The 13,071-nt window shown below is 37.5% G+C and overlaps 1 protein-coding gene across 2 annotated transcripts in view; it reads left to right on the top strand.

Annotated features, from left to right (window-relative positions):
- Positions 1–13,071, top strand: part of HERC2 (HECT and RLD domain containing E3 ubiquitin protein ligase 2) — a 102,392-nt gene that overhangs the window by 74,392 nt on the left and 14,929 nt on the right. For both annotated transcript variants that reach the window (XM_058019240.1, XM_058019241.1), the window contains exons 67-82: positions 275–461; positions 1,211–1,351; positions 1,507–1,698; positions 2,955–3,108; positions 4,213–4,320; positions 5,417–5,548; positions 6,073–6,231; positions 6,324–6,442; positions 6,824–6,949; positions 7,904–8,059; positions 8,207–8,322; positions 8,441–8,639; positions 9,814–10,028; positions 10,265–10,442; positions 11,274–11,435; positions 12,526–12,617. In XM_058019240.1, the coding sequence (XP_057875223.1) occupies positions 275–461; positions 1,211–1,351; positions 1,507–1,698; positions 2,955–3,108; positions 4,213–4,320; positions 5,417–5,548; positions 6,073–6,231; positions 6,324–6,442; positions 6,824–6,949; positions 7,904–8,059; positions 8,207–8,322; positions 8,441–8,639; positions 9,814–10,028; positions 10,265–10,442; positions 11,274–11,435; positions 12,526–12,617 (2,436 nt within the window). The remainder of the gene's footprint in view (positions 1–274; positions 462–1,210; positions 1,352–1,506; positions 1,699–2,954; positions 3,109–4,212; positions 4,321–5,416; positions 5,549–6,072; positions 6,232–6,323; positions 6,443–6,823; positions 6,950–7,903; positions 8,060–8,206; positions 8,323–8,440; positions 8,640–9,813; positions 10,029–10,264; positions 10,443–11,273; positions 11,436–12,525; positions 12,618–13,071) is intronic.

Below are 13,071 nucleotides of genomic sequence, written 5' to 3'. Positions count from 1 at the left end.
AGGAAGCAGTAGAGGGCAGAGTGGAAATAACAATAAAACTTTGCAGTGCCATCATTGTTAGGAGAGAACAGAGTATTTGTGCTAAAATTTATAAAGAGAAACTCATATTAAACATTGAAGCATCAGGCCCAAGGGAGAATATCAGTGAACTACCATCTAGATTCTACAGCTTGGAAAACTTACCTTATTTTGTTAAGATAAGCTAATAATAAGTTTTTAAGTTCAACAAGGGAGTATAATGAGGTTTATGTTAATCCATCCTAAATGATTTCAGGGATGCAGTTGTTGGAGCATTGATGCCTGCAAGTATGATTGCACCAGTAGAATGTCCCTCTTCATCACCAGCCCCCCCATCAGATGCCACTTCTGCAGGAAGCCCTGCAAATGGAGATGAGTGTGTGCTTGTGGGAGATATCGAGGAGAGGCTGAGCCCAAACCCGTGGCAGGACAGGAGAGGGGAGGTAAAGTGTCACTTTATTTTGTTTTCATTAGTTTTTAACTGTAAAGCTGACAAATATCTCAATTAGTCTGATAGTAGCAGAGAATAAAAAATGCCTTCATGCTCTAATTTCAGGACTAGGTTCTCTGCACATGTCAGATTTGAAAAAACTAAACTTTTAGTTTAAGATCAGTTTTGAACTTTGAGAAAGCATTGTGTCATTTAAAGGCAATCATGATGATTTCTAGCAATATTGTAGAGGTATTGAATTCATTTTGCAGGAGTGATATTTTAAAAAAGTCAAGAATAGCAGAATATTTGACCATTAATGAATGAAATATAGTTGTAAACTTAGATAACTGATGTAGACATGAAGCCCTGAATGAAATTGTACTACATTGATTCCTAACTGCTAACAGAGCAGAAAAAAGAAAAGGCTTGCTACTGAACAGGTCTTCTGCATTTATAAACTGTGAACTGGGTGTATTTTCAGGGCTTGCCTTCTGCTTTGTTGACTTTTCTGCAGGCATTGATGTTTTTTTGTATGTTTTTGTAGCAGCTGGCACTGCGGGGAGTGTTTGCTGTTTTATGCACACTAGGAAAAAAAATAGGAGCTAAAAATACAGGCAGTGAATCTGTTCATTTTGAACTTATGGCTGTTTTAAATTGCTGCTGTCTTTGAGCACTAGACCTTCTAATAAATATTTAAACTCTTCAAGGTTTTACAGTGTCTTGTTGAAGGTTTCATGAGTTATTATTTGTTCTGGCTAGGTTGTTCCTTCAGAAGATGCTGTGACGCCATCTGCTGTGACTCCCTCAGCTGCTGCTGCCTCTTCCCGTCCTTTCATTCCAGTCACAGATGATCCTGGAGCTGCCAGTATTATTGCAGAAACCATGACAAAAACCAAAGAAGTAATGTTGTCAATACTCTTCTCAAAACTTAAGTCCTTACCATACTTTTATCAAGCAGTTTTTCTGTTTTTTGCGCTTTAAAAATGACTCTGTAAATGACCGCAATTTTAAAAATCTGTGCAAAGACAGAGGGATGTTTATTGTTTGTTTTGTAGGATGTGGAAAGCCAGAGTAAGGTGTCTGGCCCAGAGCCACAGTACTTGGATGAGTTTACAAGTCTCCTGGTACCAGATGACACGCGAGTCATGGTTGACCTGCTGAAGCTTGCGGTGTCCAACCGGGCGGGCGAGAAGGGAAGAGATGTTCTCTCAGCTGTGCTGTCTGGCATGGGCACAGCTTACCCACAGGTCAGCTCTTGCTTCTGTTGCATTTTAACTGTGCCCTTTTTATTACTAGCTTGCTGGAATACTTTCTTGAAATGCAAATGCAGTTTGGCATCCTGAGAAACTTGCTACACATGAAAATTTGAGCTGAGCTCAAATGCATGTGAGCTTTAACTGTTTTAATGGAAATACTATGTGAATATATGCATGTGCTGCAGATGTCAGTAACAGACTAATTTCTCCATTTTTCATGCTGCAATTAGACATTAAGATAAAATGTATTTACGTATTGACCAAGTGTCAGTGGGTATTGGAATGAAGCTAAATTAACCAAGTTCTATTCACTTAATCTGTAGAATGTTAGTTAAAAAACTTCCATGATGGGAGTTTTTTTGCATCTGAGTTTATTTTTCAAATTGATGCAGTCATTATTACTAGCTAAAAATGCTGTTAGTATATTGTATTGTTAACTATACAATAAATCTTCTGAACTGTTAAGATGTACATTTCATGCATCGAAGCTTCTGATTTTTTACAAAATATCCATGGATGTGGGTTTTTTTTTTTGACATAGCTGGCAGAATGTAACAAATCATAAATTATTTCTAGAATATGTGTGTGCAGTGATGAACTGAAAGCTGTTTAATATTTCTGCTAGCTTTACCGTTCAACTAGTAATGTTCCTAATGAGTAACAATACTTTTTTTTTTTTTTAAGATTTCTAAAACTGTTACTCCTCCTGCTCAATTTGTGGTGATTAGCTATGTATTTTTATTTTGGGCTTGAGTTTTCCCAGTCAAATTATGTACATGCTGTATGTGCACTTAGACATAAATTCTGGCTTTCTTTATCATTAATAGTGAGTAACTGAACAGCTTTGGGTTTGTGTGGACTTTTTTGCATTTTGGAGCTAGAGTTTTTATTAGAAACTCTTTAAGATTAATGCCTTTGGCATTTCCTTCCTAAACAGGGTTTTGCAATAGTTCATACTAGTTAAATATTTATACCTTTCCATGCTGGTGTATGCCCTATAGCTTAGATTTAATAGTTTGCTTTTTCTGTGAGGGAAAACAATTATTTGTGTTGTCATTTACTCACTGAAAACTGAAGTTTTTTGGCCTTTAGTTTTAGGAGTTTTTCTAGCTCTTACACTACCAAAAGGACTATTTTTGAGGTAATATAATGGTTTTGAATCAGATTTCCAAAACCAAGTTATTTATTTTAAATTTCTTGGGTTAATCAACATACAGTTTATAAAATGTGTATTTTTCCTTTCCTAGGTTGCTGATATGTTGTTGGAGCTTTGTGTCACAGAACTAGAAGATGTAGCAACTGATTCACAAAGTGGTCGCCTCTCTTCACAACCAGTTGTGGTAGAGAGCAGCCATCCATACACTGATGATACATCATCTAGTGGCACAGTTAAAATACCAGGTACAGAATTCTTAGAGTTATGTTGCTAAGATTCAATTATTTTGAAGCCTGCCTGCATTAAGTTGTTTTTTAGCTTAAAAAAATGTGTATTGAACTTTTAAAGCCATGTTACGGCTTTTGCTGTAGCATGGTCCTCTTGATGTCCATGATCCTGTTGCTATAAAAAAGTATTTCTTGAAGCTGATGTCTTACATGCTGATAAAGATCTCAATTCTGTACAGTGTGCATTCCTGAGTTCACTGGTGTGATTCCAGTTGCATATCATTTCTGTTCTCCATTTAGTTATGAAGCTGAGAAGGACTGAGTCTTTTTCAGATTTAGTAATTGAAAACTCATCTCCTAATCTTGAGCAAGGGAAATACTTCTTTGTTGTAATGCTGTCTTTTATTTAGTGCTTCCTTCAGTAATATACCTAGTGTGGGATTCACATTCTCTGAACCTGAGAGAAGCAGAGAAAAGAATGATCAAAGCAACTCTTATCTCATTCCCTGCTTGTGTGTTGTGCCAGAGTGGAACGCAATATGGAGATTGTTTACCCAAAGTGATGGTGTTTTGTTTCCTTGGCCTGTCAGGGCCAAGAACATCTGCAGACTGTTGGTCAGCAGACAGTCATGAGATTCTGTGCAGTTGAGTTGAGTGCTTGTGCAGATTCAGTTTAGATGTAGTGTAATATACTATAGAATAGTATAGTTTAATAAAGTAATTAATTAACCTTCTGATATCAGTGGAGTCAGATGCATCATTGCTCCCGGACGTTGGGCAAAAGTATCACCAATAACCTAGTACTTAGCAAAAGTTACAGGCAACAGAGAGCCATCTGCCTTAACTGTAAATAGGCATTTTTTTGTCTTTTGCTACTTTAGTTTTGAATGTTCTGGAATGGTCTTTTGTCTGCTAGCCCCATTCACATGAGCTTGCTGTGATTTAAGCCTTGCAATGAGAAGAAATTACAGGCAAATAATGTCATTAAATCAAAAGAAGTTACTTTTATTAATTGGCACTATGGCTTCCACACAACTGTTTGATTTCATGTGGGTTTGTGAACTACTGCATTTGTCTGTGCTGTTGATTGCTGTGGAAGTGTGAACTCTTTGTTCTGTTCAGGTGCTGAGGGGCTGAGGGTGGAGTTTGACCGGCAGTGTTCCACCGAGCGGCGCCACGATCCCCTCACCATAATGGACGGCGTCAACAGGATCGTGTCCGTCCGATCAGGTAGGGATGGAGAGAGAGGGCTTCCCAAAGTGTCCTGTGGGATTCACTCCTGAATGCTGAATGAAATGTGCCCCTGCTGCTAACTGACTTCTTGTTAGGGATAGGCTAGTCAAAGAAAGGAAACCTGTGTAAATTGATAGTGTCTTTTAAACTAAAAAGTTTTGCGGGATGTAGACACAAAGTTCGATCTTGTGTCTTTGGATATGGAGAATCTCTGGGAAGTGCATGTTAGGTAGTCCAGTTCTTCCAAAGCGTGGATGGAGTGTAAAATTCAGTGTTCAGCGCCCGTGCCAACATGTGTGAATTTCAGTATAATCAAAGTGTATTTTAACAAATTGGAAAAGGATATTTATTTTGCTAGCTTTCTCCTTTTTCAGGTAGTACTTAAAGAAATTTCAGCTTTCATGCAGTCAAGACAAATGCTCTTCTGCTGTCAAATGTCCAAAATAATAACTTGGTGCTCAGTTTTTCTGTTTCCTGCTCTGGCTTTTGCATGTGACACTACATGAATTCTTCACATCTTTAATCTTGATATCTCTGATTTAATTTTTAGGCACTACTAATTTCTAGTAGATTTTAGAGGAATATTTTTAATCTCACCAAATTTTGTGTTGAACCTGCCCATACACTACATTATGTGCAAGGCTCTCAGTAGCTATTGCCTGTGCAGTCATAATGTAGGCTTTTCATGTTGACCCATTTTTCCTCGAAGGTGTTTCACTACTGAGATATTTCTGGTTGGTTCCTGGTTGGAAGCTGTAAAGCTTTATTTAATGTACAGGTTATTATATATTTTTTTAATATGAAAGATAATTTGAAAATAGGACAAGGGATTTTAGTAAGCTCTTATGGTTGCCTCCTGCTTGTGGTACTCAGCTGTCTGCTAGCAGTGCTAACTGAACCTTTTAAGACTTGGTTTTGAACTTCTTAAGACTCAATGTTACATCTTTACATTTATGTTCATGTACTTTACGTAGCTTTTTTTATTTATTGCCTTTGTGTGCTGTTTATGCTTTCTAACCAGTTGCTACTGGTGAGTGGCTCTGTATGGCTCAGACAGTGTAGCTGAGTATGTTTGTCTTGCCTGCTCTGACAGGTCGTGAGTGGTCAGATTGGTCTAGTGAGCTGCGAATTCCTGGGGATGAGTTGAAGTGGAAGTTCATCAGTGATGGGTCTGTGAATGGATGGGGATGGCGATTCACAGTTTATCCTATCATGCCAGCTGCAGGTAAGGTATCACATACAGCATTTGCAGGAGGCCAAGAGCAGATTTTACTACTACTACTTTGTTTCCTTTTTACACTGCACTCACTGCATGGTATTTACATGCCAAAGTTCAATAGTTCATTTACATTTATGCTAACAAAACATTTTCATTTATCCTTTGGAAGCATTTTCAACTAAGTCCTGAGAGGTGCACTTGTACGTAGAGAAGAGAGAAAACTATTTTATAGCCACTCTCATTTGCCTCTTCATAAGCGAAGAGAGGATACCTCTGGGACACAAGTCATCTGAAATGCCCTTATTTTTTTTTAAATTCCATCTGGTTTTAAAATGAGGTAAATTAAGTCATGGTAGCGCATCTTTATTCCTGTCTCTTCAAAGGGAAGTAGAATAGATAACTCAGGCAGATGAGCCCTCTAGAGTGCTGTGTTTGGTCAACTGAGTCCTGCCTATGTTCTGTTCTTATTTCAGTCCGAGGACAAACCTTACCCAGCTTTTTTTTCTGTTGTTCCTTTTTGTTTCTTGCAGGCCCTAAAGACCTTCTCTCAGATCGTTGCATTCTTTCATGTCCCTCAATGGATTTGGTTACGTGTTTGTTGGATTTCCGCCTAAATTTTGCTTCCAACAGGAGCATAGTTCCTCGCTTGGCAGCTTCCCTTGCAGCTTGTGCTCAGCTGAGTGCCTTAGGTGAGTATAGTCTTAAAATTAGGTCTGTTGTTTTGAAGTTATGGTGATTTGTTTTAAATAATTATGTTCTTTGTGTGCTTATTTTCCCTTAGCTGCTGGCCACAGAATGTGGGCCTTGCAGAGGCTGAGGAAGCTGCTCACCACGGAGTTTGGCCAGTCCATTAACATCAACCGCATCCTGGGGGACAATGAGGGAGAAACACGAGCTTTGGTGAGAAAGCAGTAGTGCTCTCCTCTCCACATTTTCACATTAAGATTCAAGTGCTAGCCTGGATGTACAACATTTTTTGTGTTCATGGCAATATAGGAAATGAGCAAATTAATAGTCTTCTTGCACAGGTCTGCAAGTGGGTAAAAAGTATTCCAGTTTAGAAAGCAAAAAATGGCTAATTCCAAGACTTAAGAGGTGCGCTTTCTGAATTGCCAAAAAAAGGGTAGAAATAATTTTTTTTTTTTGAACAAGTGGATGGAAATGGTATTTCACACAGCTAGTTGTAGGTTGGGAAGTCAGTTTTGTTTTGTCAGAGTCATGTAAATAATGTATTTCCTGTAATACATGAACTTTAACTTTCCTGTTGTGTGGTGTCTCTAGAGTTTCACAGGGAGTGCTTTAGCTGCTTTGGTTAAAGGTCTTCCAGAAGCTTTGCAGCGACAGTTTGACTATGAAGACCCCATTGTGAGAGGTGGAAAACAATTGCTCCACAGCCCTTTCTTTAAGGTAATGCAGGACAATCAGTAAAGAACACATTAAAATAGTTGTGGGGTTTTTTTGAGATGTGCTAAGCTCACTTAGTTGTATATCAGTCATGTTTACTGACAAAATCAGAATCCTGCTTCTAAAAGGGGGATCAAATACACAAAACCAGAATCCTGCTTCTAAAAGGAAAATCAAATACACAAATGAAAAACAAAGACTACTTAGCTAGGCAGAGAAACTCAGGAAAACATCTTGTAAGCACTCTTTTTGGTTAGTGATTTTGAGTTTTCCTAATAGGAGTGTTGTATATTTCTATTCAGTTAGTTTAGTACTCTGAAGGTTTTTTTAATATCCAGTTGGAAAAAATGAAAATGTCTTAAATGGACCCTTGTACTTCAAAGTAAAAATGCACAAGTTGAGGAATTCTAGAGAAGAACAAGAAGAGCAAAAGGTGAAAAAGCCTCCTTTGTAATAAAAGTGAAACTAAGAGGGTGTACCTATTTAAACAGAAAGAAAATCTTAAAAATTTATAGAAGGAGGAAGTAATATGTTGTTCACAATATTAATCTGGAACATTGATTTAAAATTGAGTCAAACTGAAAATCAATTGAAAATTCATTGAATTGTAGAAAGGAGACTTAGTTTAGAAATGGAAGGTAAAATGTTAAGCATGTGGGATTTGATGTGGAAAAGGTAATTAATCTGGGAATGTTTTTCACAAGGAGGTTATGAAAATTTTTGGATTGAAAGAGGAAATTAGATACCTAACTATATGAGATAATGGGGCTAGACTTGATGTTACCCCATCCATGAGGGTAATGAAGATGGCTCTTAGTGACTTAAAGGCTGTTGAAGTCTTTGAGAGTGTTCAGGCCCTACTGGCCTATGAGCTGTTCATCTCTGTCAAACACTTACTGATTTTTATTGCGCATTTTTGATCCCTCTCTAAAATGTTTATTTTTTGATTGTCTGTAGGTGCTTGTGGCTCTTGCTTGTGATCTGGAGTTGGACACGCTCCCTTGCTGTGCAGAGACACACAAATGGGCCTGGTTCAGGAGATACTGCATGGCATCCAGGGTTGCTGTGGCTCTTGATAAAAGGACACCCTTACCTCGCCTGTTCCTTGATGAGGTACTGCAGGAATACTTCACATGGTTAATGGAACATGTGGAAGTGTCTCATGCAAAAAGATATAATGAGTATGAATTACTTTATGCCAACTGTGATAGGAGTAATTGCTAACATGAATAATGTTGTTTATTGCACACTATTTCACAGGTGGCGAAGAAAATCCGAGAATTAATGGCAGATAATGAAAATATGGATGTTCTTCATGAGTGCCATGATGTCTTTAAGAGAGAGCAGGATGAGCAGCTTGTCCAGTGGATGAATAGGTAATTTCTTTCTCCTGTTACTGGTTTGGTCTTGTGATACTTTGTTGTACAATGATAAACTGCTGGTTTTGTGACTCATAAAAAGCTCATTTAAGGTTTTGTTTTGCATTTCCTGCAGACGACCTGATGATTGGACACTTTCAGCTGGAGGCAGTGGAACCATTTATGGTTGGGGTCATAATCATAGAGGACAGCTTGGTGGAATTGAAGGAGCAAAGGTCAAAGTCCCAACTCCATGTGAAGCTCTTGCCACCCTTAGACCAGTGCAATTAATTGGTGGTGAACAGACTCTGTTTGCAGTGACTGCTGATGGGAAAGTAAGGATATAACAAATGATTGCTTATTTGACTATCTTGAAATATTTCACCCTCACTCAGAATGGGTTTGGCTAAATGAAAAATAGTGTGCACAGTACAGGGTTCATTTTTATTGATAGTAGTAACTTTGTTTTATTATTATTAAAGAAACTGAACTGTACCAACCCCACCAGTATTTTCTAGGACTACAGTTACTATTGCATTAAAGAGTTGAAATAAGGAATGTATTTGAGTTCTCAATTCAAAAATGTGATCAGATTTTGTCAAACGAAGTTGGGTACAAGCAGCATGCTCACGGAGTTCCCTAAAACAGGGGTGATTATTTCTCTCTAACAGGGGAGAGGTGTAATGTGAGATTGTTCACAGTTGGCTAAAACTAAGTTAGATATTGCAGGATCTAATTTCCTGGTGCTGAAGTACTGCGTGAAAAAAAATCTCAGTGCAGAAATGTAGTCTAAGGTGTAGGAGAAAAAAATCAGTACATGAATTTGAAAAGTTTTCATTTTTATGCAGATGGCAGCTGTTAAGGACATGATAGAGAATTTTGGCTATAGCTTTGTGTAACAGTTACTTTCATCTAGTGAGTTACTGTAATGATTCCTTGGGGTCAGTATTATCCTTGTTAATAATTCACAGAAGGGTAAAGAGCAGATTAGTGGCATTTCTTGACATCATTCTGTTGAAAGAAATTATTTTCAGAGAGACAAAAAGAGTAAAAAACAGTAATTAAAACTACTTATGAGATGGAAGGGAAAGAAGCAACTGTGTTTAGGTATGTATATTCTACAGAAGAAAGAAAGAAGACTAGAATAGTGCTGCTTGGAAGGAGAGCTACAGGCAGTAGGTGACTTTAATGCTATCAAGCAAAGGTATGGTCCCTTGATAGTTTTACAAAATAAGCTTGAATATTTCACACTAAATCCATTAAGTCAGTGAGGGTTCTTATTGACTTGAATGTAGCCATGTTTTCCCAAATATTTTTTGTCAAGTATTTAAAATTATTTCTTTATTTTCCAAAAGAGAAAATAAGAAGCCTGTAAGAAACTGGTTTTTTTTAGACTTTCCTTGAACGGCATTCTGACATCTATACATTAAGAATTCTTCTCTAGAATTCATTTCTAGGGAATGTTCTGCATGAGGCAAACAAAACTAAATTTTGCTCTTTACTTTAAAGCTGTATGCCACTGGATATGGAGCAGGTGGTAGACTTGGAATTGGAGGAACAGAATCAGTTTCTACTCCAACTTTACTGGAATCCATTCAGCACGTGTTCATAAAGAAAGTTGCAGTGAACTCAGGAGGAAAGCACTGTTTGGCATTGTCTTTTGAAGGAGAAGTTTATTCCTGGGGTGAAGCAGAGGATGGCAAACTTGGTCATGGAAACCGAAGGCAAGTAACACTTGAAAATTTACTTTAAAAAAGTGATTAATGGATACTTATAGTTGATGTATATTAATGAATTTTTCTAGTCAAAAATAAATCCTTAGGATATTAAACCGGAGCAAAGCAGATACTCAGTGATTTTAGGTGTCCTCATTCTCATTTTAAGAGAGGATTCTCCATACCCTGGTGAATGTGAATGGCCTATCTCAGAAGTTTTGTCCAGACAGATGTTTTCTTTTCAGCCCTTGTGATCGCCCTCGTGTGATTGAGTCTCTGAGAGGCATAGAAGTGGTTGACATTGCTGCTGGGGGAGCACACAGCGCTTGCATTACAGCTGCAGGAGACCTTTTCACGTGGGGAAAGGGGCGGTATGGACGCCTTGGCCATGGAGACAGTGAGGACCAACTAAAGCCTAAACTGGTAAGAAACCTTTGGAGCACTCAGCAGTCTCAGTCCAGTTAATATCTTCTGATTATAACTTTTTGCATTTCTGTGTACAAAGAATGAAAGGGCAAAACAGTGGCATGTGTTTTTAAGAAATGAACAAGCTGCTGTGACTGAAAGGATAAAATGAAAGAGGAGCTGCAAAATTTTGCTTGTGGTCACCAAACAGCTTACAAGGAATTTATTTTAAAGATTTAAAGAAATATGTGAAGTTTCATGCTGCTTTGAATGATGGATTGTGCCATTTGGAATCTATTTCAAGTAGTGGCAAGGATAGGAATGACGTATGGTAGGACTGATGTATGTGGGTCACCGACCTTTTACTTTGTGATTCCAGATCCCATACTTCATCACTAGGTGGCATCATCTCAAAAGATGTCAACTAAATTCAAATTATCATGCAAGTGCCCAAAAATTGTAAACTAGTAAAAGATTACTTGAAATTAAGATTTTTTTTTTTTCACATACTGTATTCAGTACAAGCCCAGAGTGCCTGAAATTATTTCAACAGAATGTAGTCTTTAATAACCTTAGGTGTTTTGTATTGTTCTCCCTGACATTGAGGTAAAATATTCAACTAGTTCACCAATTAAAAGACAATAAATCCTGTATTTAAAATACATAGTTAGTTTTCATTTTGCTGTTTGAAAAGAGCAAAGCTCTTAGAGTTGCCTTTATTTCCTTGTTCCTGTGCTGTTTCAAACTTGTAGTTCCAGTCATCACCTCTCTAAGCTGAGTTTGTGATTTTTTGTGAAACTAAATAACTGAGTATTTTAAGGTAATCAAAACTGGGTGATGTCGTTCCAGGTGGAAGCTCTCCAGGGTTACCGTGTGATTGATATAGCCTGTGGCAGTGGAGATGCACAGACACTGTGCCTCACTGATGATGATACAGTCTGGTCCTGGGGTGATGGAGACTATGGAAAACTTGGGAGAGGAGGCAGTGATGGCTGTAAAGTACCCATGAAGGTATTTCTGTGTAATTTTTTCATCACTTTAGAAGCTATGATGTTGGCGGAGAATGCTGAAGACAGATTTGTCAATATGTGCAAACTTTCATCCATCCTGGAACATCAGGATTCTTCTGGTGGTTAAGAGTGAACTTTGTAGACTATAGTAACAGGACTTTAAGCTTTGTGCTGACTGTTAAAGTTGCACTTTGGAAAGCATTGTTGGTGCAAAAACTGCTAATTTTACTTTTGGTTCCAGTCAAAACATTAGGTTTTGCCAAGAAATCTTCATGTTTCCTTGTGTTAATAAATTTACAGTAGTCATAAGGTCAGTCCAGAAAGGGGTATAAATTAATTGAAAAATAATGTTGTTTTATATTGAACCCTTTCTGTGAATGCATGGTTGACTTAGAATTTCTTCATATCTTATGGATGAAATCCCCATAGCCACTGAATTTTCTTAAACATAAGCAACATTGACCTTCATAACAAAAAGCATTTGTTATGAAGGTAAATGTTGCTTGTGTTTGAGAAATGTGTCTGTCACTGTGTGTACCTGTGCACAGCGGATTTTAGCTCCTAAATAGATAATCACGCTTAATTACTTGGATACAGGTATCCCCATTCTGTTTCCAAATATTTCCAGCATGGTGTAACAAAGTAAAAATAGCTTGTTTATGTTTCATCAGTCAGTCCCGTAGGACCGATGGTAAAGCAGCATAGGGTCCTACACAGAATAAATAGGAAGGGTCTGCTGGAGATGGAAATATTTTTATTATGTCAGCAGAATCACACCCATGTCTTACAAGCTAAGGATGATTGAGTGTTAGTAGACAAAACCTTGTCATTTCTGCTGTGGATGATAGCAGATTAACTGTGGGCAAAACATTCTAGAGCTGATTTTCAACAGTTTGTGAAATTTGAGCTTCTTTTCAGTAAATTATAGAAAGATGACAGGAGTGGAATTCTTCTAAATCATCTACATAAACATTTTAATTTGTAAATATACATATAGACATACAGTAGGTTGTTATATTTTACTTAAGACAGTTGAGTCTACAGTCTCCTCAATAAACTAATTTAATTTTAATTTGATATTGTTTTTCTAGATTGATTCGCTTACAGGTCTTGGAGTGGTTAAAGTAGAGTGTGGATCACAATTTTCTGTGGCCCTTACCAAATCTGGAGCTGTGTATACATGGTGAGTGTTCTATATTTGTTATTTTGGCAGTGTTAGAAGTCACCTCATCTCTAACAGATATCAGTATTACACTTCCTTCACTGTTTTGATCTTCTCTTTCAAAAATTTTTGAGTTCCTGAGTCTCGATTAGTAATAAATTTTCCCACTCTGGGAAACATTTTCTACTGCCATGAATGAAAAATCCAGGTATTTTTTCTTGGAAACGTAAGCACAGGGTGGTCAATCCAGACACTGACCACTGCAAGATGCAAGGAGGTCTGTAGGATAAGCATGAAGTGTCATGCATGGCAGAAAGTAGTAACATAAATAGCATTCTCATGTATTATCAAAACTGTGTCTAGCTTGTGGCTGTAGTTTGAGAATTTGATTTTAGAAATCATTGTTTTAATCATCCTTACACCATTCCAAATTTTGTAGTTTAAACTGCTAGACTGAAATGTTTAAAAAGACTTA

The sequence above is a fragment of the Melospiza georgiana genome, chromosome 2 (assembly GCF_028018845.1).
Source record: "Melospiza georgiana isolate bMelGeo1 chromosome 2, bMelGeo1.pri, whole genome shotgun sequence".
NCBI lineage: Eukaryota > Metazoa > Chordata > Aves > Passeriformes > Passerellidae > Melospiza > Melospiza georgiana.
The sequence above is the reverse complement of the archived record's forward strand: the minus strand, read 5'-3'. Positions and strand labels throughout refer to the sequence as shown.